The following is a 27,776-nucleotide window of genomic DNA, read 5'->3' as shown; positions in this document are numbered from 1 at the left end:
GCCTTGGTTCAAAAAGTGGCCATGAAAAGGCTCATACAAATTTAACATATGTGAGGGTGCATGATCGTATGTCAAGGCAAATAAATACACATTTTAATCAGTCTTGAAACTTCTTTCTGAGAGCCTTTACCGAAGCAAATTGACCTGGGCATTTGTAAAAGCAGTTGTCTTGAACTGTGCGGAGTTGCTTTATCGAGCCCTGGTTTGACATTGATTTCCCAATTAGCATGTTTTATTCCCTTTTTTCTGTGCCACCAGGTTAAAAGTCACTAGGATAACAGCTGCGTTGGCTCCTTTGAGAGTGATGCTGTAAGACTTCGCTGTGATGGTATTTGGAGCAATTTGGGCACTGGTGGGTGGAAGCGGATGCCATTTCCTACATGTCCTTAAACCATGTGCAGGCAAGAGGAGCCCATGAAGTTGATAACCTGGGTCTGGATGACATCGTGCAACAAAATGATTGGCATGCTGCTGGTCTTTTTCCCTGCTCTGCTCCTGGAGATGGATGTGCTGCCCAGGAGCACTGGGCGGAAGGTGCTTCTCTCTGCAGCCTCCTCACAGCGGTCAGTAGCTCGGATGGATGGGGATGTCATCATTGGGGCCCTCTTCTCTGTCCATCACCAGCCACCAGCTGAGAAAGTGCCCGAGAGGAAATGCGGGGAAATCCGGGAGCAGTACGGCATCCAGAGAGTCGAAGCCATGTTTCACACTTTGGATAAAATTAATGCTGACCCGATCCTGCTACCGAACATCACCCTAGGCAGTGAGATACGAGACTCCTGCTGGCACTCCTCGGTGGCCCTGGAGCAGAGCATCGAGTTCATACGGGACTCCCTCATCTCCATCAGGGACGACAGGGATGGAGGCACCCGCTGCGTTTCCGACTCACAGCCCCAGCCCCAGACCAGAGTGAAAAAGCCCATTGCAGGAGTCATCGGCCCTGGCTCCAGCTCAGTTGCTATCCAAGTCCAAAATCTGCTCCAGCTCTTCGACATCCCCCAGATCGCTTACTCTGCCACCAGCATCGACCTGAGCGACAAAACGCTGTATAAATACTTCCTCAGGGTGGTTCCCTCCGACACGCTGCAAGCCAGGGCCATGCTCGACATTGTCAAGCGCTACAACTGGACCTACGTCTCCGCTGTCCACACGGAAGGTAGGTATGGGGCAGCCCAGAGCCTCCCCCAGGAGCCCCCAGCTGCCCCCTGGTTGGCCCTGGGGCACTGCGTCCTCCGCAGGGGCTCTGCAATGTGCTGCATTACCTACTGGGACCCTGGGGGAGCAGCTTCTCCCCGAGGGAGCGCCGGCCGCTGCCACCCAGGGAGACCATAAAGTGAACGGGGAATAGTGTTGGGCGGGGGATGTGGTTTCCCCTGGCATGGAGGAGACCCCGGGCCCTGGGTGCCGTGGCCATGGCAAACAGGGTTGCAGCAGCACAGGGAAGTCTGCAAGAAACCAGGCCGTCTCCCCTGCGGTCCCGGCCCCCGTCCTCATTCACACACGCAGTGGTTCATGTGTTTCTAAATAAAAAGTTAACAGATGCGAGCAGATCTAGGTCCGAGCTGATGGCAGCTCTGGCTGCGCCGTCGTGGAGACAGGAGGTTGTGCATGAGGCTGGTGAACAGGTCTCACTTACACGCTCGGTTGCTGCCATCACAGGAAGTTTGGCATTTCTGCCTAAGCAAAACAAAGTGATGGCTCGGCAGGGACTCCTGGATTAGCTGCTTTGCTGCATGTGAACTTATTTTCTGGGACTGCGGACACAGAGGAAAGAAATCTGAAAATCCCTCTGCATTCCAGGTAGCCCCTGCAAAGCCATGCCCTGTGGGAAGGAAAGGGCAGTGGGTAGTTTGTCAGCAGGTCTGGGCAAGCATGTTCTCATACAGCTTGAGCAATGCTAAAAAATACTGCTCTGTCCAATCTGTTCATAGTCAACAGGTTTTATTATTTTTAAATATCAACAGAAAAATATCAAAAGTAAGGGTATTTTTAAAAGGAGACATTGGTTTATAGCCAGGCTAGGTGGACCAACATAGATTACAGAAGTAATTGCATTTGATAGAAGGCAAACTCTTCTGATATATTATTGTGACATTCCTATAGTCTTGTTATGGTCCTCAAAATGTGATTTTTTAAGTACAAAACTGCAAACCTGACCACATTATTGCTATAGTTTTGCAGCTATTGTGTTTATCTGACTGTATCTCTTGTATGGATTTGATTTATGATTCCCTCTGGTTACTGAGCTGACTCCACACCTTTAATTCTCACAGACATGACTAAGTAAAAAGAGTTAAGAAGATACATTATGATGAATAAATAAAAGAATCTCCAGGAGGAATTGCATATGCCACAGTCAGAGGTGAATTGGATTGAACCGGACACCTAAAACATGAAAGTGCTGCAATCTGGGGGGCGGGAGGGGAGAGTAAGAGCAGGAGACAGTGACCTGGTATTTGCAGTTCATTTTATGCCCTGTTCAGATGAGGAAACGAACTGCTAGCAAGAGTTGGACATGAGCTATTAAGATTCTCTATTGCTGACAGAGAAGATTGGATCTTGTGGCAGGCCAGGGTGAAAAATAAACATGAAAGGGGTAGTTTCTTTCTTGCTGTAAATCGCCATCTCGCATCTCTTCAGTGCACTTCGGGGAGCTATGCTAATCCACAGTGCCTGAGTAGCTGCCTCAAGGGACCTGCTCCCTTGCTCTCTCACTCTGTAGATGTAACTCTCGTTAACGTTACCTCTTTTGGAAAAGACCACAGATCATGAAGGTTATTTGTTCATCTGTTTTTAAAAGATAAGTAGTAATTTCAGTCATTGCCTGTGAGAAATTTTAATTAAATATCTATTTTTGTAAATATCTTGCTGACTGATGAAAAATGCTTGTTGCAAGATATTTTTATAGACTTTAAAGTGATACATTTGAAAATAGTGGATTAATTCTACCCCCACAAGGCAACAGACTCCTCTTAGGAAACATCACAAGAATTTTGCAGATTATGCAGCTCATGTTTGCTTTTTAAAATAATTATTGATCTATATCTGCCATACCTTTACTGTTAGATTCAAGTTACAAATTCCACTGGCAATATGTAACAAGCTTCAATTTCTATGTTCCCTTCCAGACAGAAAAGTTATTAACCCCATCCCAATTGCTGTTGGGTGGATTCCAAAGAGCTTCTATTTATTCATTTATTTATTGATTGAAAGTGAAATTAGTACTCATGAAGATCAGTGTAAATTGTTACATCGTTACATTATTTCTGTTGTTTCAAATCCCATGCATTCACTGTGAGAAATCTGCTTGCTGGTGTGCTAAAGGTAGGATCACGCTTCGCAGACAACACAAATCCACTCTGAATAATAGTCTGCGTGAACAGGAGCTGCTCCATCCTTGCTATGTTTGGAAATACGGGGATAAAGTGTAGTAAGAAACATTCCTCCTCCACACTTACTCATAGGCCTCTACACTGTCTTTATGGTGGGCTGCAAAATGAGCTGGGAGGAATTCTAGGGTATCATGGGTTGGAGAATCACTTCAGCAGGGACTGTGAGAAATGGGCGCATTTCTAGGAAATGCACAGGTTGACACTGTGAAGAAGTTAATTTTTTCACTTTCTAGTACCCTACATCCAGTCTGATCACCTCTTGAGAGCAGAAAAGCTGCTTAGTTTCTACCTGACCCCCTCACTCGCATGGGGATGGACAATCCTCAGCTCTTGTAGCCACCCAGCCACAAGGGGATGCAATGAGACCACTGAGCTGACTGACTACCTGTGTCTGCTAGCCCTGCTCCTCAGTCTATACCCGCCCAGGGCCCCAGAAATAAATAGCCCAGAGGTGATGCACCCTTTCTCAGACAGGCTGAACCATCAACTGCTCTGTTTACTCTATACTCTAGCTGGAGTTATTTGAATGCCCAAAACAGCACCACTCTGCACAATGACACCTTTAAAAAGAAATAAATACCACAATTCGGTGCTCATGTTTCTTAACCTGAAGCCTACACATGCCACAAGAATGAAGATAATAAAGTCACCCAACCTGTAGCACGATGTCTGTAAGTGGTCCCCAATATCCTACTTTGCATTTGACATGAAAGTTTATTCTTCATGTGTTAATAGGATAATTAGTGTTAATTGGTCTTGATGACACTTAACTGTACGCAATCTTTATACACCAGTACATGAAGTTGCATGGAGGTATCCCATACTTGTTTTGGGGTGGGGTTTTTTTGCACAGTTGTTTATTAAGATTTATAAACATTGCGCTTGAGTGGAAACTTCTCAGCTAGTGAATAAAATCTGTTTTCAAAGGCACACAGAACACATAGCTCCTTTTAGAGTAAACCTGACGCATAATGCTCCATATTCAAGAACAAAGAAAGGCAAGTTAGTATGTTTGGTCATTTTATTACATGTCTCCGTTAAGCGTAGTTGCACATCGTGAGAGTGCCTTTTTTCCAGAGTGGGAAGCAGTCATTAAATGATGTGAGAAATCTGTGCACCTGCTGGTGGAAGGCTGCGTGACCTTATAGTAGCTGCAAGGCATTTTGAAGGCTATTATCTTTTTTAAGGGTTCTTGAAAGGTAATTCAGTGTTGGCGTGTGTATATCTTGGCTCCTAGGCTTCAGAATCATTCTTATCTGGAAATGTACATAAGGGAATGTCTGACTCCGAGCCAAGGCTTCCTATGGAAATCAAAGACATCAAAAGCACATGTGTTAAGTTGGGCACAATCCTGAGTGCGATAAGGGCAGAAAGAACTGCACTTGCTAATGGTTACTTTCCAAGTGAGATATTCTGGTCTTTGGTGAGATAACCTCAGAGTCAGGTATTATTCTCAATTTACCAGGCAGCCACTGGTTATTTGGCAAAATCGAAGACTTACAGGGGGCGCTTTCTTCCTTGCCTGGAGAAGAGCTCCTGGCCTGCCTCTGGGATGAGGCAAGAAACGATAAGCAGAGATGGTGGGCACCACCTCTGTGGTGGTTTGACACTGAAGGCACAGAGGTTAAAAGGGTTGTCTCCAGAAAATGGAGAGCGGTTGTGAGATTGCTGAGGGTTACACCAACTTCCAAAAACCCACAAGACACCTGTACCCTGGCTAGTCATCAACACAGAGTCTCCATCAGATCCCTCACCCTTAGCTGTTCCTCTTATACAAGAAGCAGGAAAGATGATGGTGTAAGAAGTGTTTTTATCACTTCATCTTCCAAATATATAACTTCCGAATAAGCAAATAGAAATACTTAATGCCTGTGCCTGGCTTTTCATTTACATTGTTGCATACGTGTTAGCCTTATAAAATGTATGTGAGATTTTTGATTCTGTGAAAACAAAATCTGAATGTGCAGAATAGATCCGTTTGAGTGCCATTTGTGATTTATGGACCATTCTTACACTTTAGTGTACAAATACCCCTTTTTAAACAAGATTTCCATTCCAACAGATTAACACGTGGGCTTTGTAGAAACCACTTTGGAAATGGAATGATTAAGTTAATTGCACCAAATTTTGATTGTTTATAGATTAATTTTACTGACATCACTGGGTTGTTTCTGGTGTTGATCAATTTTGTCAGATTTGTATTGCCAGGCTGTTCCTTTTGCTTGAGTATAAGTCTTAAAATGAACTATGTTGAAGCAGATGGCACAACTGTAAAGACTTTCAAATGCAAGTAGATGGTGGGTAGGTTATCTTCACAATGATTTTTGATAACCTGACTGCTGCACGTGCTCCATTGTAGTAAAGTACAGGAAACTCACAGGCATGGTTATGTATGTTGGAAAGAGGATAGCAGGGAGTGAATCTTGCATTTTCTTTCAAGTTTTACAGGAAATAAGTTCTTTCAGTAGAACTCACTAAAAAGTAGCTTTAGAGGTGCTAGAAAATAATACTTCTGTTTAAAGATAAGTGGGGCAATATCCATCAAATAGCTCAAAGGAATAATTTTCATACAGTTGTGCTTAATTTCTCACAGGGTGTTCCTACAGCCATTTCGAACAATGTTATATTACTAATTCCATGGTGTCACTCAATGATTGATACTTTCTGTTAGAATTGTGACCAGGCAATAGAGAAAAGCAACTCAAATTCAAATGTTTGAAATTTCAGAGTTTACAAATATATCTATAGGTACCCACAATTACAAAAATGCTCTAAAAGGTTAACCTCATGAAGTGTTGTAAATTGTGTCTGAGATGTGTGTTCACAAATGCATATTCCTATCTAATTTTTTCTCCATTTAACTAGCTTCGCTAACCATCTTCAGAGGTTTTGTGATCAGGGAAAAAAGTGAGAGAGGTGTCTCAAGGAGGACAGAAATTAATTTGAAAACAAGTAGGGACTAGAATATTCCCTACATTGGACACTTTAATTTTATTTATTAGAAAGTGCTGGGAGAATCACTTAAATTGATTGAAGCTGACAAAATGATTGGGGGTGACAAACATCGTAGAGATCAAGAGAAATTCCTTCTTGAAAACATATTGCTTTGCAGTACTCCTAAATTCACAAATAATCTAGCTTTTCAACTACACACCTGGCAGCTGCCTGACTTAAATCAACTCAAAATACTCATCTAACTTCTGTACCTGCCTTCTCAGCAATATTGCTCGAGTTCATATTTATCAGTCAGCATCATGGCTTCATTTGTGCTTTGCTTCTATTTTTTCTGCATTGTGTCCTTGCTTTCAGATTTGTATGCCCCATGATCCTCGTAAACTCCTGCAGGATTCTCGTCCCACTGAAGGCTGTTTTAAAAGACATAAACGATCTGGGCTTTCTCAAAAAGCTTGTGAAAATGCCTCTAAAATATTCCTTTGAACATATAGTTCATAATATGAAGGTTCTTGTGCTTAGGTTTCTCAGCCAGAAAACCAAAGGCTACGTGAAGTGAAATCATATAACGAGAAGTAGTGCCACCCATTGAGAAAGATTCTTCAGGGGTCTGATGCATCAATGAGCTGGTAACTGTAGTGGGAGACCAGAAGCATTGCACCTGCCACATGCAACCCAGAAAAATACTGATCAAAGTCATTACTAACTGGTGCTCACTGACCCATGCAAAACAAAGCAGGGATTTCAGTATATTTTCTGGGTAGCAGGTGTCCGCAGCATAAGCCACCGTCACAGATGGCAGTCATTAACACCTGTGCTGGCAGTCAGGAGGGCCAGAAACTGGCTGGACATGAACTACAATAGCGTTTCACCTAAAGAAACCATCCCTTCATCTATGGGTAGCTAAGGGATATTGCCAGAGACGAGTGGAGAGAAGTGCGCAACAAATGAATGCCATCGGTAACCAGCTTGGTTTTGCTGGCTAATTTTTCAGACTGGATCTTTTCCCAAACACTAATATTGCTATTATTATTATCACTATTAATGTACGTCTTGAAGAACAATTTCTACATCTGGTTTGCCTGTCAATGCAGCACAAAGTTGATGACTGAGAGAGGTGGCAGGTGGCTTGTGATCTTTGAAGCCATTGTAGCTGTTGCTGCCTGCTGGGCTGTGGCCCCAGTTCCTGTCTAGTCCAAAGGAGGATCCACAAGTGGCTGTTCACAGACCCTAGAGCAGTATAAAGTCACTGAAGCCAACTGAGTTTATGTCAATCTTAGTTCTTTACCAGTGAAGAAACACTTACAGGATGAGGGTCATTTTTTAAAAGCCTGTCCCAATTAGAATACCTCACACAGTAGATAAATATGTGTAAGGAGTATCCCTAAGAAAAGTGTAAAGGCTCTTTGTAGTAATTGTTTTACAATAAACTGTCTTTGGCTGAGGAAAGGAAATCAAAATTGAAGAAATACTAAAGCTGCTCTACTGATCCTTCAACAGTGGGCTGAATATTAAAAGAAGGAAGAGCAGGGCATGTACAGAGCGTACCTTCACAGCTTCCGTATGTAGCAACTTCCCAAGTACTAGGGCTACCAGCCACCAATGGAACTTTCTTTTATGAATTTGTCTAATCCTTTTTTGTATCTATTTATACTTCAGTCTCCATAGTATCATAACAACGAATTCTATAACTTAATTATGTGTTGTGTCAACAAGTGTTTCCTGTTGCTTACTGAAAGCTATTCCTTGATGACTGCATTACCTTCATACATTCATACTAAACTTCTCATCATTTGTTAATCCTCATCGTTATTCTGTACTTCTAATTCCAATATGAAATGTGGAGAATCAGAGCTATATGCAGCATCCAGGGTGGGGGTCCACCTCAATTAAACTCACTCTTGAAGTAAAAATTTCAGTATTGCTCTCAGACCTTTCCTAATAAACTTCCAGTAGTCCATCACCTTTTTAGCTACCACCATGCGCTGAACGCATGTTGTCAGAAAATACTTCAAAATTACCACAAAACCTTTTTCTTAAATGGTAAAGCCTGCTCCAGGGGCCATTATTATGGGGTTTTCCTCATGTGCGTTACTCTTTATTTGTTAACACAAAATCTATTGCCTACATATGGTTCCTATCTGTTAGCCAATTCTTAATCCAGGACCTTCTGTTTTATCCCATATTACCTCTATTTCTGTCAGAGCCTTTAACAAGGGACCTCATCAAAAGATTTCTTAAATTCCAGGTAATCTATAGTGATTGTATCATTCATATGGTTACCTGCTCCAACAAAGAAGTCTAATGACCTTCTGAGGTGTATATTTTCTCTGCAAAAGCTATGTTGGTTCTTCCCTAATGTGGCATATGTATTTACTTGTGCATTAGTACTGTTTTTGTTATGGTTCCTACCAATTAGCTTTGTGCAGAAATATCTTAGGTCTGCAGAAATATCATGTCTGTTGTTCATTGGATTGCCCTCTATGCCTCTGTACTCTCTATAAATTTTGTTAAAAAATGAAAACTGATATGTGAAAATCTAAAACTACTTTTTCGCCTTTACCATTTCCACCTGTTTTGGTACTAGGGCCAGTTTAACTGGTGGTAACGTACTACAACAGGCAGTTAGCTGGTGTTGGCAATTTGTTGGAGTCCATCTTACAAATTTGTTCTAAAATACATTCTACTGACACTCTGAGACAATGGTTCAGTCTTATCCTACATAAGAAATGACCTTTGTATGAGAACCACCTTATCCGCCTTCACAGGCAGTACAGACTCAGAGAATTAATTTAACTTTTCTGTTATGGTTTTATCTTCCCTGAGTGCTCTTTTTACATAATTGGTTATCACTGAATATCAGGCAAGTTTCCCATTTCTGGAATATTTGAAAAATGGTGGGTTATTAAATTCTATGCCTTTATGTCTCAAAATTGTTTCATCTTGTTTGTTTTATTGTGGTTTTGGATTTCATTTGACAAGGTATGCTCTATTCTCTTTCCTTCATTAAGACATGACTTAGACTTTTTGAAGTATCTGGGTTTTATTTTATTTTATTTTATTTTATTTTATTTTATTTTATTTTTAATTTTTGTTGTTTTGTTTTAATAGCTTTAGGAAATCTACTTTTCTGCTTTATGATGCTGGCTTTTTTAATCCTTTCAGACTTTGGCTTTCAGCATTTCATGTATTTCTGAGTAGTGTCTATGTAATTTTTTAGTATTTCATTTTTTCAGCTTCTCTTTTTGATTTCCTTGAAATTATCTTTCTCATTTTTATACAATTTATTTTGTTTTAAATTAAATGTTACTATTACTGATTTTTTTTATTCCACGTGCAGCTTTTTCTGTCCAAATATTACTAAAGTACAGTCACAATTATAGACTATTTTTTGGATAGTTAGGTCTTAATAAGGCCTTGTATACTGCTCAAGACTAAATCAAGAGTTGCTTCCCCTTTTGTGAGTTCAATGAGCAGATGAGTAACATGCATGAAAAAGAAATCAATGCACGACAAGTAAGATTTGCCTTAATTTTCAATTATCTAACCTACAGTCTGGCAGTACTACATACAGAGCCAGGGTGTGTTAACAGCATTTTGTGGCACGTGGGGTGCTTTTTAATGAAAAGTGCTGTGCATCACAAGCTGTCCTTTCCTCTTGTGACATGCCACTACCTAGATGGCTTATGTCTATCAAAAACCAGTGTGACACATATTCCATTTTACTGAAAAGTCATATTGTTTGTTATACAATGCCATGGTTCTCCATTTGAACAATTTCCATTTGTATTCTCTCCTGAACATTTTTAAACAAGTTAATTTCTCAAAGTATATTTGAATTATATTAACAGCCAGCAATGATTTATAAGTGCCTTTGAAGTTTGATAGGAATGTTGTAAGGATAGGCATTTGGCAGTTCTGGTAGACAAAGCAGAGGTCACGTCCCATGCTGGTGCAGAGAACAAGTGTAGCTGTAAGGCTCTTGATGCAATGCTCATTGAAGTTAGCTGGTGGTTCTCTGTTGAGTCCAATGGATCCTGAATGGGACTCAGCATGGCCATCAGATCTTATTTTTTCAGGTTATGGAGCTGACATTCCTCAGAAAGCACTAAAAATCCACAGGGCTTGTAAATCCCACAGCTGGAAGGATTTCAGTTAATTGAAAGTAGTGTAAAATTCTGTGAAGGCAAACTCTGTTTGTTGGATTTGTATAGGATATTCACACACATTATTTTTTCCTTCTAACTAGAATGTGGCTGAATCTAGTTCACTTCTTCCCATACAAATTCCCCAGTGAATTTAACTCTTCGTTCTCTTTGCAAATTGTTTGGGAACTTTCATTTTCTTAAATGCAGTCACAATTTGCAGTTGTTTGACCACTAACTTTCATGCTTATTCATCTGTGGATGCAGATGGAATTGTACAAGCTAGTAATTCCCCAAACATTTATTCAAACAAAACTCATCCTGGCAAACAGCAATAAGAACCAGGCATGAATACTGCTGAAGTGACAGCTATTTGAATTCTGAATAAGTGTTCATAAATACTTTCTTAAAATGTCTGGCCAGGCTCCATTGAACATTGAATGTCTCCTCCTCTGTGGAGTAGAATATAAAAGATATATTTGTAATTAATTGTCAGGAAGTGAGAAAACCTTTCATGCTTATTTATATAAGCCTTTCTTACCCACATGGTGCTGTGAAGAGGCTTTAGCAAATGGAAATTTGTCATGAAGGCCCTCGTGCTGGGTGTTGAAAGATGATGATCCTCCTAGCGAGTATGTATTTGACTGCAAGTTCCACATGCGTAAATCTCAGTCTCTTGTCTGAGCAGCAAATACATGAAACTGAATATTGACAGTGCTGTAAAGGAATGCTATATTATCAGAATTGCTAAAACTGGTAGGATGATTTGAGAGACTGGAAAGTTAAAAGCCTTTCCCACTGGACTGGTCAGAATGGGTTACAGCAGTGGGCTGACAGCATTCTCTCAGAGGATGCCCTTATTTGCCAGGCCATAATTCCCTGGAAGGATAAACTCATATTCAGGATCAGATTAAAAACACTACAGCTACATGAAGCACAGTGCTGAGTTGGGAGAGTCGCTCTGCTGGAACAAAGGTGTTCAAGGTTTTGAGAAAGGGGAGTGAGCCAGGCAGCAGCCCTGGCAGCCTGGGTATCACTTAGCCACAGCACACCATGCAGTAACTTCTTCAGCTAAGCCACCTGCCTTTTCATCAGTCCTTTCTTGTCCCTTTCCTCATCAAGGCACTACAGTTGTGGTCCTCAGGTGTCACTGCATTCCCTTGGAAATAGGATTAGCCTTCCTCTTTCACATGGGTAGCTGCCTGACTCAAACCGTTTTTTGTCTACTGTCAAGTCTGATCAGGACTCCAACATCTGACAGCTCAGTCTGTGCATACTAAATGACACGGTGCCAGTGCTAGTCACCCAGAGCCAGAATTCCTCCTCCTTCCCATGCAGTGCCAGCCTACAGGTGAAACTACAAGAATGACAAGAAGGTTTTCCAGGAGCTCCTTCAGGATTTGTGACTGACCTAAGAAAGAGATGGCCAATATTCTGTTAAACACATGCCCCTAAACCACGCCTGCGATGGTGTTCTCCAGTGTTGGCATCCTGCAAAAGGGTAGGGTAAGGATGTAGTAAAAGTCTAAGTCTGCATCATGAGCACAGTAATGTGCAAAACTGATGTTAGGAAGTTGAGTGAGGCAATGATTATTGATTTCAGTATATTATGGAACAGCGAAAAATGGACAGTGTTGAGTTGTGCCAAAAATCCAAATGCAAAAGACAAAGGAGCTATGCCAGAGAGCTCTGCCTACCAAGACAGCAATCCCCAGAAAAAGAGTAAGATGATGATTCAGGATTCAGATGGCAAAAAAATTGTAATTAAATTAAAACCAATCAGTGTGACTCTATGGAAAACTTGTCTTTTCAATCAAACCTGACTTTATTCCCTAAGGAAAGTGCAAACTTGGTAGCTACAGATAAAAGTGTGGATGAAATATATTGGATTTCTTAAGGCAGTGAATTGGTATTACAGGATATTTTTATTAAAAAAAAGCACTATGCAATGTCAGAAAACCAGACATAATGTAAATTAAAACTCAGCACACTGACCTCAGCAAGTAAAGAGTGACCATCAAATGAGATTATGTCTACTGCATTACACAGAGCTTGACAAAGGGTCTAATGCCTCACTTCTTCATCAATGATATACAAAGCATAATTGCTGATGAGATACGCAGATTTGTAAAATGGCAATTAATGAGGAGAAAAGGAAAGATTCGGATCTCTTAGTAAAATAGGCCCAGTGTAAGAAAATGCATGCTAATAAAGTCAAATGTCATAAATACAAGAATAAAGAACATGTGCAACTTACAGAGAATCATGTTCCTGAAAGAAGTTCTAAAAATACAATATGGTTATAGAGGAGCTGCATCAAAAAAACCTCAACCCAAAATAAAAAAGCTAATGTCATCCTTAAGGGAGTGGGAACTTTACCTCAATCTGAGTATTATTAGTATTATTTTTGCTATTCTTTGTTCAGGTCTGTTGCCAACATTTTAAAAAGAAAGTTAAAATATTGAAAAGAGAGAGGGATAAAACTCTAAATGATTTGAGGGCTGAAAAAAATGCCCTATGCCAGGAACTTAAACCAGCTTACTCTATTTGGTTTGTCAAAAAGAGGTACAGCTTGATTAATCAAAAAGTGTTTCATTTCCTCCAAGCAAACAAACCCAGTAGGAGCTACAGGGCTCTGTATCCTAATGGTTAAATGCATAGCAAGGGCCAATTGCTGGTAAGCCAACAAATTCCAATTAGATAAAAGACAAACATTTTTACTTGTGACGGTGATTAACCACTGGGACAAATAACTGACGAAAGTGATGCTTTCAGACTTTTGATGTTGTCTAATCAAAATTTGCTGCAGATATTCCAGAACAGTTTTATTCAAAATGCAAGTCACTGGACATGGCGCAGTGGTATCAGGAATGAATGTATGGGCTGGCATTATACAGGTGTTCAGATAGGAAGAGCTGATGGTTCTTTCTGGCATTAAATCCTGTTCATTTACGGGTAGATTTGATTATGCAAGCAGGCAGGAAAAACCTTTAATTGAAAGAGTAGCTTAACATTCATGTGATTGCTCATCTGCTCAGCTGTCTCGGAAAATTCAAAATATCCTGTGGTGTTGATAATGATTGTAGAGGAAGAGAAACTCAAGATGAAAAAATCCCCTCAGTCAAATTAAGTCCACTGTTGCAATTTAAATGCATTATTTTACGTCAGGATTTCTGCCCTTACCAAGCATTGGTGCTTGTTATGCATTTTACCCTTAGATTACAGAGCCCTTTAGTTCCTACTATTTTTGTTTGCTTGGGGCAAAATTTTGGATTCATGCGGATTTTATACTGTACTTGCTCTCTTACTTGTGACATAAAGGTTGGCCCCTGTGACTGAAGAAAACAGCAAGTTTTCTGAAAGGATGCAGTGACATTTTCTATGGTCTCATTAATTAGAATACTGCTTTACATCTAATGTGATATAATTCATCTGACAGCCCATGAAAAATAAACTAAAAAAAAAATCCACTATGGAAGAAAACAAGTTGTTAGCTAGAGGAATGAACATGTTTACCCAGCAGTTTTTCTAGAAAGGATTTCAGTGGTAAATTTTGTGAATATTTGCTTTAACTTGAACAGGGAAAATGTGGGCATTGATATTTTCTGGTTGTTTCAGAACACAACCAGCATGATATAGAAGCTGTCCCTTCAAGCAATGAACATTTTAATGTGCTCTTACAAGGCAGTTTAGAGTATATTCATGTTTGAAAACTCATTGTCCTTGTCACACCTACTTGTGCCTTTTCTACGGAATCCAAATATATATGAAATAATGTATTCCACTTTTGTCATAGCTGTGCTGTTTCCGGTGAAGTGTGAGGCAGGAACGTGCTGGTACCACAAATACCCAAAGTCACATCACTGCTTTTTATAGTTCATGTCCTGAGGACATACGAATAATAAAATGCTTTTTAAAATTCTGGCAATACACCTGTATTTACATTCTGAACTGTGATTCGGCTTTAATGAAGTCAATGGGAGATGAGCTATTGACTGAAATTTAGCCATACTGACTCTATGGAAAGATCCTTTAAGGTGGAGAATACTCTTGCTTGATCCCAAAAGGCATGAGAACACTAGCTTAACTTTGAGCACTTGAATTATGGAGGACACAAATTAACCATACACTTGCAGGACACTGTTTCTGGAGATTGCTCACATCACAGCAGTGTCCACTGCCTTACAAGATTAGGCATGATGTGCTTGTCTCACATTAAAGACAGGCTTTCTACTGATAAAGCTAACGTTTATAAGCCTTGTAAAGGTCTGTGTAGTGGGTTAGGCTAGGGGGGAACCACACAGCTTCAGAACTCTGCATATCAGAGGATTATGAAAACTGATGAGTGGCTTGACTGAAGGCTGCAGCTCGCTGGAGAAAAAGGGCAGGATTTTAGATGTGCTGCTCTGAAGAGACAGGTGAAAGTTAGTTGCTGCTATCTTTCTTAAAGTGGAGTGCTGAAATAACAGATTAGCTTTGATATATTTTGTCATTTTGTAAATAGAAGGTCAAGGTAAGTAGGCAGCTGACTGAATGCTGAAACTTAATTGTATTTGTAAGACTTAGGATTTATTTTTAAGTATTTTATTTGTTTTGCTTTTATTACTCATTTGCTAGAAACTGGATTACTAGGGCAAATGTCACCTGGATTTTTTTTTCCTCTCTCTCTTTTAATGAATACTTTTAGAGTGCTGATTTGTATGTGCTTAAATTCACAATCTCAGACAGCTCTTTTATCATAGCACATGCAGGAAAATAACATGCAAAGCAGAAAAAGGAAGGAACTACTGTGTTTTCATCACACAAAGACCTCATTATACTAGTACAAACTTTAACTTCCAAGAAGCTATCTTAAATTGTGTAGCCTCTAACAAGTACTAACTTAAATTTCAGAATGCGTAATATTTTGTGAAATAGAAATGAAAAAAGAAGTTACAGATTACAGCTCATATTCAGGATAAGCACTATGTATGCTTCATTGCTTAGTAGTCAGGTTTCATTGTGTAGCCAGCAGAACACAGAAGGTGACTGGGAGCTGTGGTGAAACAGCACTGGGTTGCCTTGTTTTGGGGAGAAATTTGTTGGGATGAAAAGATTCTTGTAGAATCATTTGATTTCACTGAATCAGCACCCTCCAAAGACGGAAACATCCTATAGGAATCTCCTAACTGGCTCTGCCTCTAACTCTGTGTCTCATTATCCCATCCCCTAATAATCACAGCCTGTACCTTTTGTACCAAGTTCTACTCTTTCCTACAGCTTCCTGTTCCTGGCCTGTACCTCAGAATCTATATTAATACCTAGAACAGTTTCTAAAAGGCTCAGTTGATTATTTATTGTTTTCAGAAGTTATTGTCTTCTGGAAAAACACACACTTATTGCCAAATCGCTCTTCTTCAGTACTGTTCTTTTCGTGCTTTTACCATAAGCCACCAAATTTAGGTAATTGGAACAACCAGGTTTAAGCATCTCTGGACCATACAGAATTGATAATCATGCCCTCAGTCACTGGGAATTAAATTTTCTTTAGTCTGGGGAAAAAAAAAACTGTCTGAGCTGACCTGCAAGCTTAGTTTTCAGACAGGCAAAGAATTTGAAGAAAGCTTTGTAGTCATTACAATTAGATCATAATTAGCCTTTTATTATTGTAAGTTATTCTAATCTAAAAATAGAATTCACTTGCAACCTGATTCCACTGATGTCAATGGAAGATTTGCCACTGAGTTCTGTAGGAAGAGATTTTGGGTATAATTATTATGCAATTTCAATGCAAATATACATACATACAAGGAAAATGTACATCTATATGAGGAAAGAGTTTTATAAAACAGGGGAGCTGAGGGAAAGACTGTACATCTTACTAATAGAAACAATATTTCTTGAGTTTGCTTTATGTAGAAAGATTTCAGAGATACATTCTAAAAATATAAATCTTTATAAAGAATTTCTTCATAGTAATGTACATCTGAATCTCAGTCTCAGGGAAAGTTGGCTTTATGCTGCTACTAATTATCTTTTTGGTGATAAAGGCCATTGCTGTTTAGAATAAATGAAAAATAATGTTCTCCATACTGTAATCAAGAGCACCAATAGGCAAAGGCATACATTGTAACAAACAGGAGGGTGTAGGGATGATGCACACCTGCAAGCGCAGATGTTTTACCCTTATTTTCTGCAACTTTGATTTTCTTCAGAACATTTAAGTTCTGTGTGCATCAAGGAATTCTGCTTCACTGCTAATTAGGGAATAGATCCAGTAGACAAGAGGGATCCAAGTACGTTTCACAGTTACATGAAGAAAACAAACCAAAAAAAGGGAATGTTTTACCTTAATCTTAACTCACCTCAAAATGGTGATTGGCTACAGCTCAGCTGTAGAGTTAGGTGATTAATTTGTGTATTTACTATGGAAAAAAGTGCTTTGGACAACTGAAAATAAATTACATCAACATTAAGATAATGTTTTATTTTGGCACACTCTTAGTAAGAGCCAGGGCAGGAAACATGATGGTGGTTCTTATTTTACATGTTATCTCACTGATCACACTAACTGGAACAGATTCTGGATCAACTTTTCTCCTGAGAAGATGGGAATACCATTTTGTGAAGCCTTCCTGTCAAATGTTACACTGCTGTATTTGGCAAGAACTCTTTCTGTGTTCATTGTTCCAAGTGGTGGGTTGACTCTGGCCAGGAGCCAACTACCCACACAACCACACGCTCACTCCTCCCCAGCCCATACCAAAGGGACAAGGAGGAAAAATAGGAAGAACAAGAGTGAGAAAACTTGCATGTTGAGATAAAGACAACTCAATAGATTCAGGAAGGGAGGAAAAATACCCAAGTGAAACAAAGGAAATTGTTCACCACATCTGAGAGGCAGGCCTGTGCCCCAGTCAGTCTCCAAACAATGACCCCCTTGGAAGCCCAAACCCCACTTCTACCTCAGTTTTTATTGCTGAGCCCGTTGTCATACAGCATGGAGTAACCCCCTGGGCAGTGTGGGTCATCTATCCTGGTTGTGTCCCCATCCAGTTCCTTGCCCATCCCCAGCCTACTCACTGTGGGGGAAGGAGAGGGCAGAGTGGGAAAAAGAGAGAGCCTTGGTGCTGTGTGAGCACTGTTCAGCAATAGCCAAAACATTGGTGTGTTTTCAACACTGTTTTAGCCACAAATCCAAAGCACAGCCCCATACAGGCTGGTGTGGAGAAAGTTAACACCACCCCAGCTAGAGACATTAGAGTCCAGCTCAAGAACTATTGTACTTCAGTGATTAAGTCACTTTCCTGTGTGAAAGGCATATTTTCTTATCCTCTCATGTCAAAGTTGGAGCCGTATTGCCCACTCATCTGATGAGTACTGTAAATGCTGAACTGCTTGACTTGGACTTTTATGTCTGCAGAGGCCTTGTTGAGTCTGTAATGTCAGCATACTGAAGCTTTCACAACTAACACATTAGAGTTAATGGCATTAGTATTTCAAACTGTAGCTAGTCAAGTGCTTAGAAGTGTAATATTGTTTAATCTAAATTTACAGCCTAGAGCACTCTAATGGACAGTTCCCAGGTTGGGCGTTTCGTGCTTAAGTAGCCTGTATATCTGTGTGACTGACTGCTGACAATTTATAGGGACATGTTACAGATAAATGACATTTGCCACACTTAAGTTTGAAAGTTTCTTCAATTTTAAGATATTCACAAGTGTTCTAGAAACTGTGATTAAGAACTTAATGTTTTGAACTTCATGTTTTGAATGTGAGAATTTCAACTCTTTTGAAATAGGAAACGTATTTTGGGAATGCAGAGTAGAGGCAGAGGTCCAGCTTTGGTGCCACTTGAGCAGAAGTTTCCCAAGATAGAGTCCAACTCAAAATTATACAATTCTTCAAACATCTTCATGGACACCCCACTTCTTATAATTGTGTGTACACTTAAACCATTTTAAAATCCAGCCTGGTAAGTTCTATAATACAAATAATTGTCTTGGAATGTCATTCTAGAGTTTTAATTCTTTCTACAATTAAAAGCAGCTGCTTAATGCTTTGCTTTTGGTTCTTGTATTAGAGAGGAGATTGAGCCCTTGGGTAGCTCACTTTAAGTAACATCTTCCTGTCTTCCATGATCTTGATGGCTACTCTTTAAACTTCACCAGTTTTTCAGCATCTTGTAGTACTGGATGTTATTACAGAAGCAGTTGTGCTGCTGTCAAATAGAACAAAGGTAGTGTGATCTCTCTGTATTGCATTTACTTACATAACTGAAAAACAATTATATTATTTTTTTAGCCACAGCATTACCTTCAGTGCTTATCTATTATAATCTCCAAGCCAGTAGCTGTATCCCATGGTGGAGTCCAAGATCCTGTATGTGTGGCATATTTAATTCTTGAGAGGTTTTTTTTGTGTGTATTTAGCTGCGTTTTTCTTTTTCTATGCCCAGTTTACTGAATTGCCTAGATCATGCTGCATTAGTAACTTGTCTCCCAATCTTTCTGTCATTTGCAAATGTTATTGGTAATGCTTTTGTATTTTTGTTTTTTCAGGTCACTGATTAATGTTAACTAGTAAGATCTAAGAACAGATCCTTACGGGGCACAATAAAAAGAAACCTGTTCAATGACTGTTCCTTCGCTGCAAGTGTATGTTGAAACCTACCTGCCAGATTTTAATCTATTTTATGGATGCAATACTGATTCTTATCATTCCAGGTTCATAGCCAAAATGTCATGCAAAATGAAGGTAGATGTCCTGTAGCAATCTATCTGTATTGCATTATGACTTTTAATAACCAATCTTGTAAATCCATTGATAAAAGACATCTTAGATAACTAAATTTGGAAGATTTAGTTTCCATTTACACATAATGATTGGCACCTGTTATATTGCCCCATCCTCTTTATTTTTTTCCTACTCAATTTCCATGTCAGCCTCTGAGTTATTTCATTCAGAATGGATGTCAGGCTGACAGACCTGTAACTACTCAGGTTAACTCACTTATCCTTTTAAAGTATCACACAACACTGCCTTTGTTGCAGTCCTCTGGCACTTTGCAACTTCCGACAGCTATTGAAAATCACTTCTAGTAGTTCAGAGAGCTCATCAGGAACTTCTGTCAGAAGTTATCCGAACACATCCATTTTATCATGCTTGCCTTTTGGAGCTGCCACTTGGTTTGATTCTGAGTTGGGAAGGGAAATTACCATTAATCATCACCATCAACACCGTCATCATCTTCTGGTATGTATACATTATCTGTCTCTTTCCCAAAATATAGAACATAAAAACTTATTGAATGTTTCTTCCTGTTCTGCAGAATCCCTTCTAGTACTGACCCATCATCATTATCCTTTATCAGTACCCTTTTATTTTTTTCTTTTCTTTTCTGCAGTTCCCAGCTTCTCATGTTTCTATGTTACCTTTTGGACTCCCACACCACTGACTGTAGCCAAATGGCTTTTTTTTTTTTTTTCAGACAGGAAGGCTAGTTCAGACCTAAGCAAAGAATGTGGCTGGAAGAGCTTAGGAGGGGAGACAGAGGAAAGCACAGCTCTGGTGCCCAGTTTGTCTGTGAGTCTGGCAGGCAGGGCTTGTTGGTGTCATTAAGGTCAGGAGATGACATATGAGACAGTAGCTGCTGCTGCTGTGGGAGTGACAGCTCCCAAGAGTAGTAATCAGGGCTCCTGTCTTCCACATCCTGGGAACTTCCAGGAGCAACCAACCTGCTGCTCCAGAGATTTTACCCAGCCCTGCATCTCAGGGCCTCTCCTCCCATCTGCTCCTGCTTTTGACAAACTCTGAGTGAGCTCCAGCGATAGACCTCCCTGCATAGCAGATGGTTGTTGCTGTGTGTGTTCAGAAGATGGCAAATCTCTGATAGTGTTGCTCAGAATGGTTGCCCAGTCAACATTTGGGCCACTTGAGTCATTGTTGTGCCTTTAATTGTGCCTACAGCTGGGTTTTGCATTGAAGAAAACCATATTTTGTTTCTCAGGGACAGTAAATACAGCAGTTATCTCATGGGAAGTCTCTGTTCCCAGTGTAGCATTATGATGGATCTCAACTCTATGAGACAAGAAAGAAAAACAGTCATGTGTGATCAAATGAAAATTTTTCACAGCACCCCGTAGCTAAGAGAAAAAATAGTTCATCCCCTTCTTGCTGTATACACATACATGAACATACAGAAGAGCTTCAGATGTTTTTCATTGACATAATGTTTTGTGTTCCTTAATCTCTGCTAATATGGATATCCTCTCAAAAAAAAAACTTTGTTAAGGAGGGGAGAAAAAACCCGACTAATCCACTCAAATTAAATCGTCGAGATGAAAATAGCTTGCAGAGATCTGAAGGAATGTTAAGAAAACCAGAAAGCTTTCTGCCTTTGAGTTTCTTTAGATTTGCTAGATTAGAGTGCAAGCATCGTGCCAGAAGAGCAGCAGTGCTTGTGAGAGAGGATTTATCAAGTGCTAACAAGAGGATGAAGGAAAATTGAAATGCCATTACAATCTTATTCTTCATTAAAAGTGAAGTACCAAATTTTCCACTAATTCGTTTTGACAGATGACAGTCTGACAGATTTGACACCTATAACAAAATGTGACTAAAGTGGATGCAATTCAGGAAGTGATGTTTTAAATTTTTTTCCTAGCACTATGATGCCAGTGAAATAGATAATTCTGTTTTGGATATTTGTTGTTCTTAAATCCATTTATCTTTGACCATCAATACTTTTTGTTATAGGCAGATATCTACCTATAAAAGCAGCAAAACCATCTGCTTCTTAGATTGTAAGCAAAATGAAGTAATTAATCTGATTAACATTGCCAAGGAAAACTGTAGCACCTAACCTCTTTACCCAGACAATGTGTGAGGCGATGTTTTAAAGCATGAGTTTGTTAATAGCCTTTTCTGTCTCAAGGTGGATTTTTTTCATTGGAAATGCAAACATGATTTTATTATAACTACTGATGAGATTTAACAGAAGATGGAGTCCTATGGGGGAAATCTTGCAAGTTACTTTCTTGTAAAACTTCTGTTACATCTGTCTTTGGAATGTAGTGTTGAAAGCAGTTGTGTTCCAACAAGATATTTCAGAGCTATTTCAGCAATGTCTTTCAGATATAATTATAAGTCCTGTTGTTTGTTTGCTGGTTATTGAGATAGACTCTAATCTGCAGCTGAGAAGCGCCAAGTGAAACTCATCACAACAACAGGATTTAAGTCCTGATAAAGGTCCTGCTGATCCAGAGCTTTTCTTTAGATGTTATGATCAGGCTTCTCTGTCACTGAGTGAAAGTGATTCCAAGGAGAGCATCAACAACAACTGCTTTTAGCAAGGAGTGCAGGGTAAAAAGCTGCAAAGCCACTGAACTAGTTAAGGGGCCAATGAATGAAGAGAGGTGATTCTTCCTGGGCAGGTGTATTAGCAGTATGCCGACAAACATGCTCCCAATGCCATTGAGAACTTGGCTACTCAGTTGTCTTTCTGGGTGTTTTTTTTTTGCCCACAACTGAATGAATGAATAATCTTAGGGAGCAGAGAAGAGAGAGGACAAAGAGGACAAAAAGAATCATCAGACACAGTTCCTTTGACTACAGGCTGCTATGCAATAAATTATTTCAGAAGGTTCCTGTATATTAAATCTGTAGTAAACAGTTTGCCTGTTTTTCCTTTTTTAATAATTGCAGTAAGCTGTCAGACGATGTCTTAAAAAGACTATCTTTAAATATTATCTTTAAATAAGAAGTTAAATTTACCTCTAGCGGCATTTAGCAATTTACATTTTTTATCAGATCCTGTTTTGTTTGCTTTCTAATCTCTTTGTTTTTTTTTTTTAGCGTGTCTTATTGGTTTGATATGCCCTATTTGTAAGCTAAGGAAGGTGCAATAAGACAGTTTGGAAATAGTGCCGTTCTGTATCGTAAGAATTTTCAGAGGCATTGTATAAGCCTGCAACCCTCAATTTTTTCAGCAATCATTTTCTCAAGCCTGTTTTTTAGAAATAAAATCAATAGAAATTCAGTCCAGATAATTTCATACTTTTTTAAAAGGGGGTCCATTTAAAAGTTTGGTTTTACATTAATAAGAGCTTGGAATTTCTCAAAAATCACTGACAAGATTAGAGCAGGCAAACTACTTTGCTAAAAATGGAAATCCTTGCAAAATACTATACGAATAGTCACCAGCCAAAGCAAAGCCTTTTCAGGGGTCAGAAAAAAGAATACAATGATATACCTTTCACTTCAACTGACCTTTAGTAGATTTCAAAAGCTTCTTGCAGGGCCATTTGTCTTTTCTGATTCCTTGGTAATCTTGCCTGGCCGTTTCACTCACTAATAACATGTACTTGCTGGTCCTCCAGAGTTCAGTAATGATTTCTGGGGATTTTATACCTTTTATACCTTTCTTAGATTTTCCCACTTGTACACTGGGGGTTTTTAAAGCTAATTTATCTCAGAAGATATAATCAGTTTATCTCCTAGGCTCCCAAAAGCCTATGAGCATGCCTTGTCAACTACGCATTTTTGCTTTTAAACATGGCCCCTCTGTACTGCTGTAACTATCCTGGCAGCACAATATCCTTGCCTCTGTGTAGACAGTGCACACCCAAAGAATATATAGAGGAACGTTGGAAGCAAGAAAGGCAAAAGTTCAAAGAACAGTGTTATTGATATTTATTAAAATCTTCAAACTTACACAACTTTTATCCCTTGGCCTTTCTCTGCATCACGTTGCAACAGCATTTTTAAAAATGTCAAAACTACAAGCCCTAAGTGCCTGTTTTGGCACTTGCATGTGCACATAATTCTTGATTCAAATGGTGAAATTTGCATCCTGAAAATAGTAGATTTTGACCATCACTGTGTCATTTAGCCTGCTTTCCAACAGCATATAAATAGTGAAGTTATTAAAGCTGAAAATTGAGGTCTGCCTAAAGCGTCTCCTTCTCATAATATGTTAATATGCATAGCCATATGCTTTTCTGATTTTCTGATTATATTAAAACCTGGACAGATGTATATGATAAGATCGTAGTTCCTTTGAAAATACCATAGCAATTGGGAGAGGTTTTTGAGGATAAAACTAATGTTAGACACAAAATCTCTTACACATAAAATACAAAACCTAACTGTTGTCATGGAGGGAGGACCATAGAAAAGTCTAACAAATGTCCAAAAGATGTGTATGTTCATACAAATTCTGTCCATGATTTTGATGTTCTTTGTTGCCAAAGATTTTGCAGGAATGAGCTTGCTCACAGTTGTGCCAGTAATTGCTGTCATCAGGCTGACATTTCAAGAGCAGCCTTCTGTATTTGTACTCACCCTCCCAGATGCATCAAAACCACAACCACCACCACCTTGTGTGGGGCTGCAGTGACGGTGGAAGACAGGCCATCGCATTCACAGAATAGCGTCAGGGCCAGACAGTCCTTGGCAGGCACTTTTCACTCTCTGTCCATATGGGAGAGTAACAGCTTGGAATGAGTTGCTTTGCATTGCTCATGGAAGCTGTGCTTATTGCATACATGAGGGAGCTACTTATCTCCTTATTCCCCTGGGTAAGCGTTCTAGAGGGGTTGAGCTGAATCCATAAAGGAAATACACTGAAATCTGTGATGACAGTTTGTGTATGATTTTATTTATCACTAACAGTCTTTTTTCCCTCCCTTCCCCATTGATATTCTGTCTGTGCAACCAGAAAGTCTTGAGCTGGATCCTGATGGCATCAAAGGAAATGAGCAGTGGCTAATTTCATTATTACCTTTTGAGGCTCCAAACCATTCCAAAGGAGATAGAGAAAAAATTTCATTCAGTCCATATTTTAAATAAAAACACTGTTCACCATTTATTAAACACATGGATGGTGAAAATTTGGCAGCATTTAAGAAATCCTGCTGATAATGAAGCAACTAAACACTTTCTGCACAGACTAATCTCCATAGCATGTACGTGGGATTTGCCCAGTCCCTGAGCATCTCTGCTCTCATGTAGTGCAGACTCACAGGTGCCTGGAACTTCCCCATTCCAAGCAGCTGTGGGTTTGTTTTTATATACAATCACATACTTACGGAAACATCACATGTTTAATCCAATGTAATCAGAGTCTAATAGGAGAGGGCTTTTCAAAATAGCCTCTCTAAGGCAAATCTCATTTACTTAAAGGTAGGATCACTGCATCATGATCAACTTCTCAAACAGGCAATGCAAACTATTCTGTTGCATGAAAAATCGTGTTAAGAAAACATTTAAAATTAATAAAAGGGACATATCAGTGCCATCCAAAGTGGTATGTGACTGGTATATGCCTTAGTTATGCCTTAAGAATTGTTAGCTTCTTTCTACAAAAGTATGGGAAGTGTCAAGGCTTTTGTCCTGGTTTTGGTTGGGATAGTGTTAATTTTCAACCTAGTAGCTGGTGCAGTGCTGTGTTTTGGATTTAGTATGAGAGTAATGTTGACAACACACTGATGTTTTAGTTGTTACTACGTAGTGTTTACGCTAAATCAAGGACTTTTCAGCTTCCCATGCTCTGTCAGGTGCACAAGAAGCTGGGAGGGGGCACAGCCAGGACAGCTGACCCAAACTGGCCAAAGGGCTATTCCATACCATATGAGGTCATGCTTAGCATATAAACTGGGGGGAGTTGGCTGGGGGACAGTGACCACTACTCAGGGACTGGCTGGACATTGGTTGGTGGGTGGTGAGCAATTGAATCGCGCCTCACTTGCTTCATATATTCTATTATGATTATACTTTCTTTTACTTCAATTATTAAACTGTTCTTCTCTCAACCCACAACTTTTCTTGCTTTCACTCTTCCAATTCCACTGGGGTGGGGAGTGAGCGAGTAGCTGTGTGGTCTTTAGCTGCTGGCTGGGGTTAAACCACAAAAGTTTTCTGTGTTCTCTTGGTGAAATCTTGGTTCTCTACTAACAGTCATCAAATCTAACTTAAATATCTTGCTTCCTACAGAGGAGAGGGAGATTACGTGCGACTCATACAAAGGACTACCAGGTCTTCACTTAAGTGCCAGAAATGCTTTGTTGGAGAGAGAAAAAGTGTATGTGAGACCTCAGTGGTATACAGAATTTGCAGTGACCTCTGCACTGCTGATTTTTTACTCCAAGATGACCCATTCATCTTCTCCAGCTATTTAACACTTTAATGAACCTTTTATGAGCTTGCTGTCATAAATAGCCTCACTGTTTTATGTTGTTCTTCTAATACCTGGTCAACTTAACACCTATGCTTAATACCAGTTTGTGCTTCTGAAGCTTAATGGCAATGCAGAAAAGAGAAAATGAAATTTTCAGCCCATCTGCAGAAAAAAAATAAAATTAAATTGTCGGGTATAATTAGAAAATGAAAATTTATTTATTTTTGGATCTCACATATGTTTTGGTATCAGCACCAATTTGGTTGATTGTATTTGGATTAGATACAAGAAGCAGATGATATCTGGCCTGAAAACATTCTCCTCATCTGAAGGATTCAGTATATTTTCACTGTATGTTTCTTACATCTTGTCACAGAACATTATGTTACTTCATACTGGAGGCATGTTAGTGATACTAGGTTATACAATGCCAAAATAGAATTTGTAGTGTCTTGTGCTTTTGGGTCATACTCCCATGGTGTCCGGTCAGGACTTCAGGGACTAGTTTTCTAATACTGCCAGGTGTAGAAGTACATCTGTTGAACTGCTGTACTCCTCTCTGTCAAAAGTAGACCTTCTTGTTGCTAGAGAGAAATATACGGAGTACTTAGTGCACAGATGTCATGGTTTAACCCCAGCTGGCCACTAAGCCCCACCCAGCCACAAGCTCACTTCCTCCCAGAGGGATGGGGGAGAGAATTAGAAGAGTAAAATCGAGAAAACTCGTGGGTTGGGATAAAGACAGTTTAACAAGTAAAGCAAAAGCCATTGCATGCAAGCAAAGCAAAACAAGGAATTCATTCACTGCTGCCCATCATCAGGCAGGTGTTCAGCCATCTCCAGGAAAGCAGGGCTCCATGACGCATAACGGTTACTTGGGAAGATAAATGCTGTAACTCCAAACATCCCCTTTTCCTTCTTCTCCCCCCAGCTTTATATGCTGAGCATGACGTCATGTGGTATGGAATATCCCTTTGGTCAGCTGGGGTCAGCTGTCCCAGCTGCGTCTCCTCCCAGCTTGTTGTGCACCCCCAGCCTCCTTGCTGGGGTGGGGTGAGGAGCAGAAAAGACCTTGACTGTGTGTAAGCGCTGCTCAACAATAATGAAAACATCCCTGTGTTTTCAACACTGTTTTCAGCACAAATCCAAAACATAGCCCCATACTAGCTACTATGAAGAAAAGTAACTACCCCAGCCAAAACCAGCACAACAGGTCAGGTCTACCACACACACTGTCAGAAGATCAAGGACACCCACTCAGCCATTTATTGATTCAGTCAAGGCAGAAACGTAGAACACCCTGAAAAACCCCATCGCTTCTCTACACCCTTGATGGAGACCCGCATCAAAATCCCTGGCACGCGTGGAGGTGCCAGGTCATATGGCACTGGAGCAACCACACAGACTGAGGAGTCCCCTGTAACATACTTGCCAAGAAGATCACATATGTACAGCTGCAGACAGATTTTTTCCTTGCTCCCACAGCTGTGAGATCTGAGCTAGCCATGTCGATGTTGCCCTTTGGCTGCTGTCAAGGCTGAAAGCCTTGCTTCTACGCTGCCAGCAAAGTGTCAAAGCCAAGCTGATAGGCCACCCAAATCTGCGTCACAGTCTGCCATCTCACAGCCTGCTTTGACAGCGATTAATTACAATGTTCCTGGAGACCTTGTATGAACCAAAATGTATAATCATATCTATCTTGCCCTCACTAGCTGCTGTATTTGGATGCACTCAATATATGCACAGCTTTGGCTTCTCTCCTCCCATTTCCTGCCTGCCACCCCGCCACCCAGGGTCACCCACCTCCCCATGCCCACCCTCTCCCCTTTTCCTCTCAACCTGAGTTCCCATGTCAACAAACCAGACGTGGCCTGGCAGAGGTGTCTGCCCCACCATCAGCCGCCTCTGGGAGGTTGGGCAGCCTGGCTGCTGGAGTGCCAGCTCTTGCCTTGCAGGGCGTGAACCCTGGCTCTGCTGGCTCTGCCCTGCCTCCAGGGTCTCTCACTGGTGCCCTCTCTGCTTGCCCACTTCACTGGTGACAGGTTCCTCTGAGTGCTTTGGCCCTCACCATTGCAATATGGGAAAAGATGAGGTGGTAGGAGCAAGCAGGGCTGTCCCCATGTTGCAGGG

At 40.2% G+C, this 27,776-nt stretch overlaps 1 protein-coding gene across 2 annotated transcripts in view; it reads left to right on the top strand.

Moving 5' to 3' along the window:
• The first annotated feature begins 264 nt into the window (after nucleotides 1-264).
• Nucleotides 265-27,776, top strand: part of GRM1 (glutamate metabotropic receptor 1) — a 195,485-nt gene continuing 167,973 nt past the window's right edge. For both annotated transcript variants that reach the window (XM_075088000.1, XM_075088001.1), the window contains exon 1: nucleotides 265-1,156. In XM_075088000.1, coding sequence (XP_074944101.1) covers nucleotides 394-1,156 — 763 coding nt within the window. In that variant the 5' untranslated portion in view covers nucleotides 265-393. The remainder of the gene's footprint in view (nucleotides 1,157-27,776) is intronic.

The sequence above is a fragment of the Phalacrocorax aristotelis genome, chromosome 3 (genome assembly GCF_949628215.1).
Source record: "Phalacrocorax aristotelis chromosome 3, bGulAri2.1, whole genome shotgun sequence".
Taxonomy (NCBI): domain Eukaryota; kingdom Metazoa; phylum Chordata; class Aves; order Suliformes; family Phalacrocoracidae; genus Phalacrocorax; species Phalacrocorax aristotelis.
Note: the sequence above shows the minus strand (reverse complement) of the source record. Positions and strands in the feature narration are given on the sequence as shown.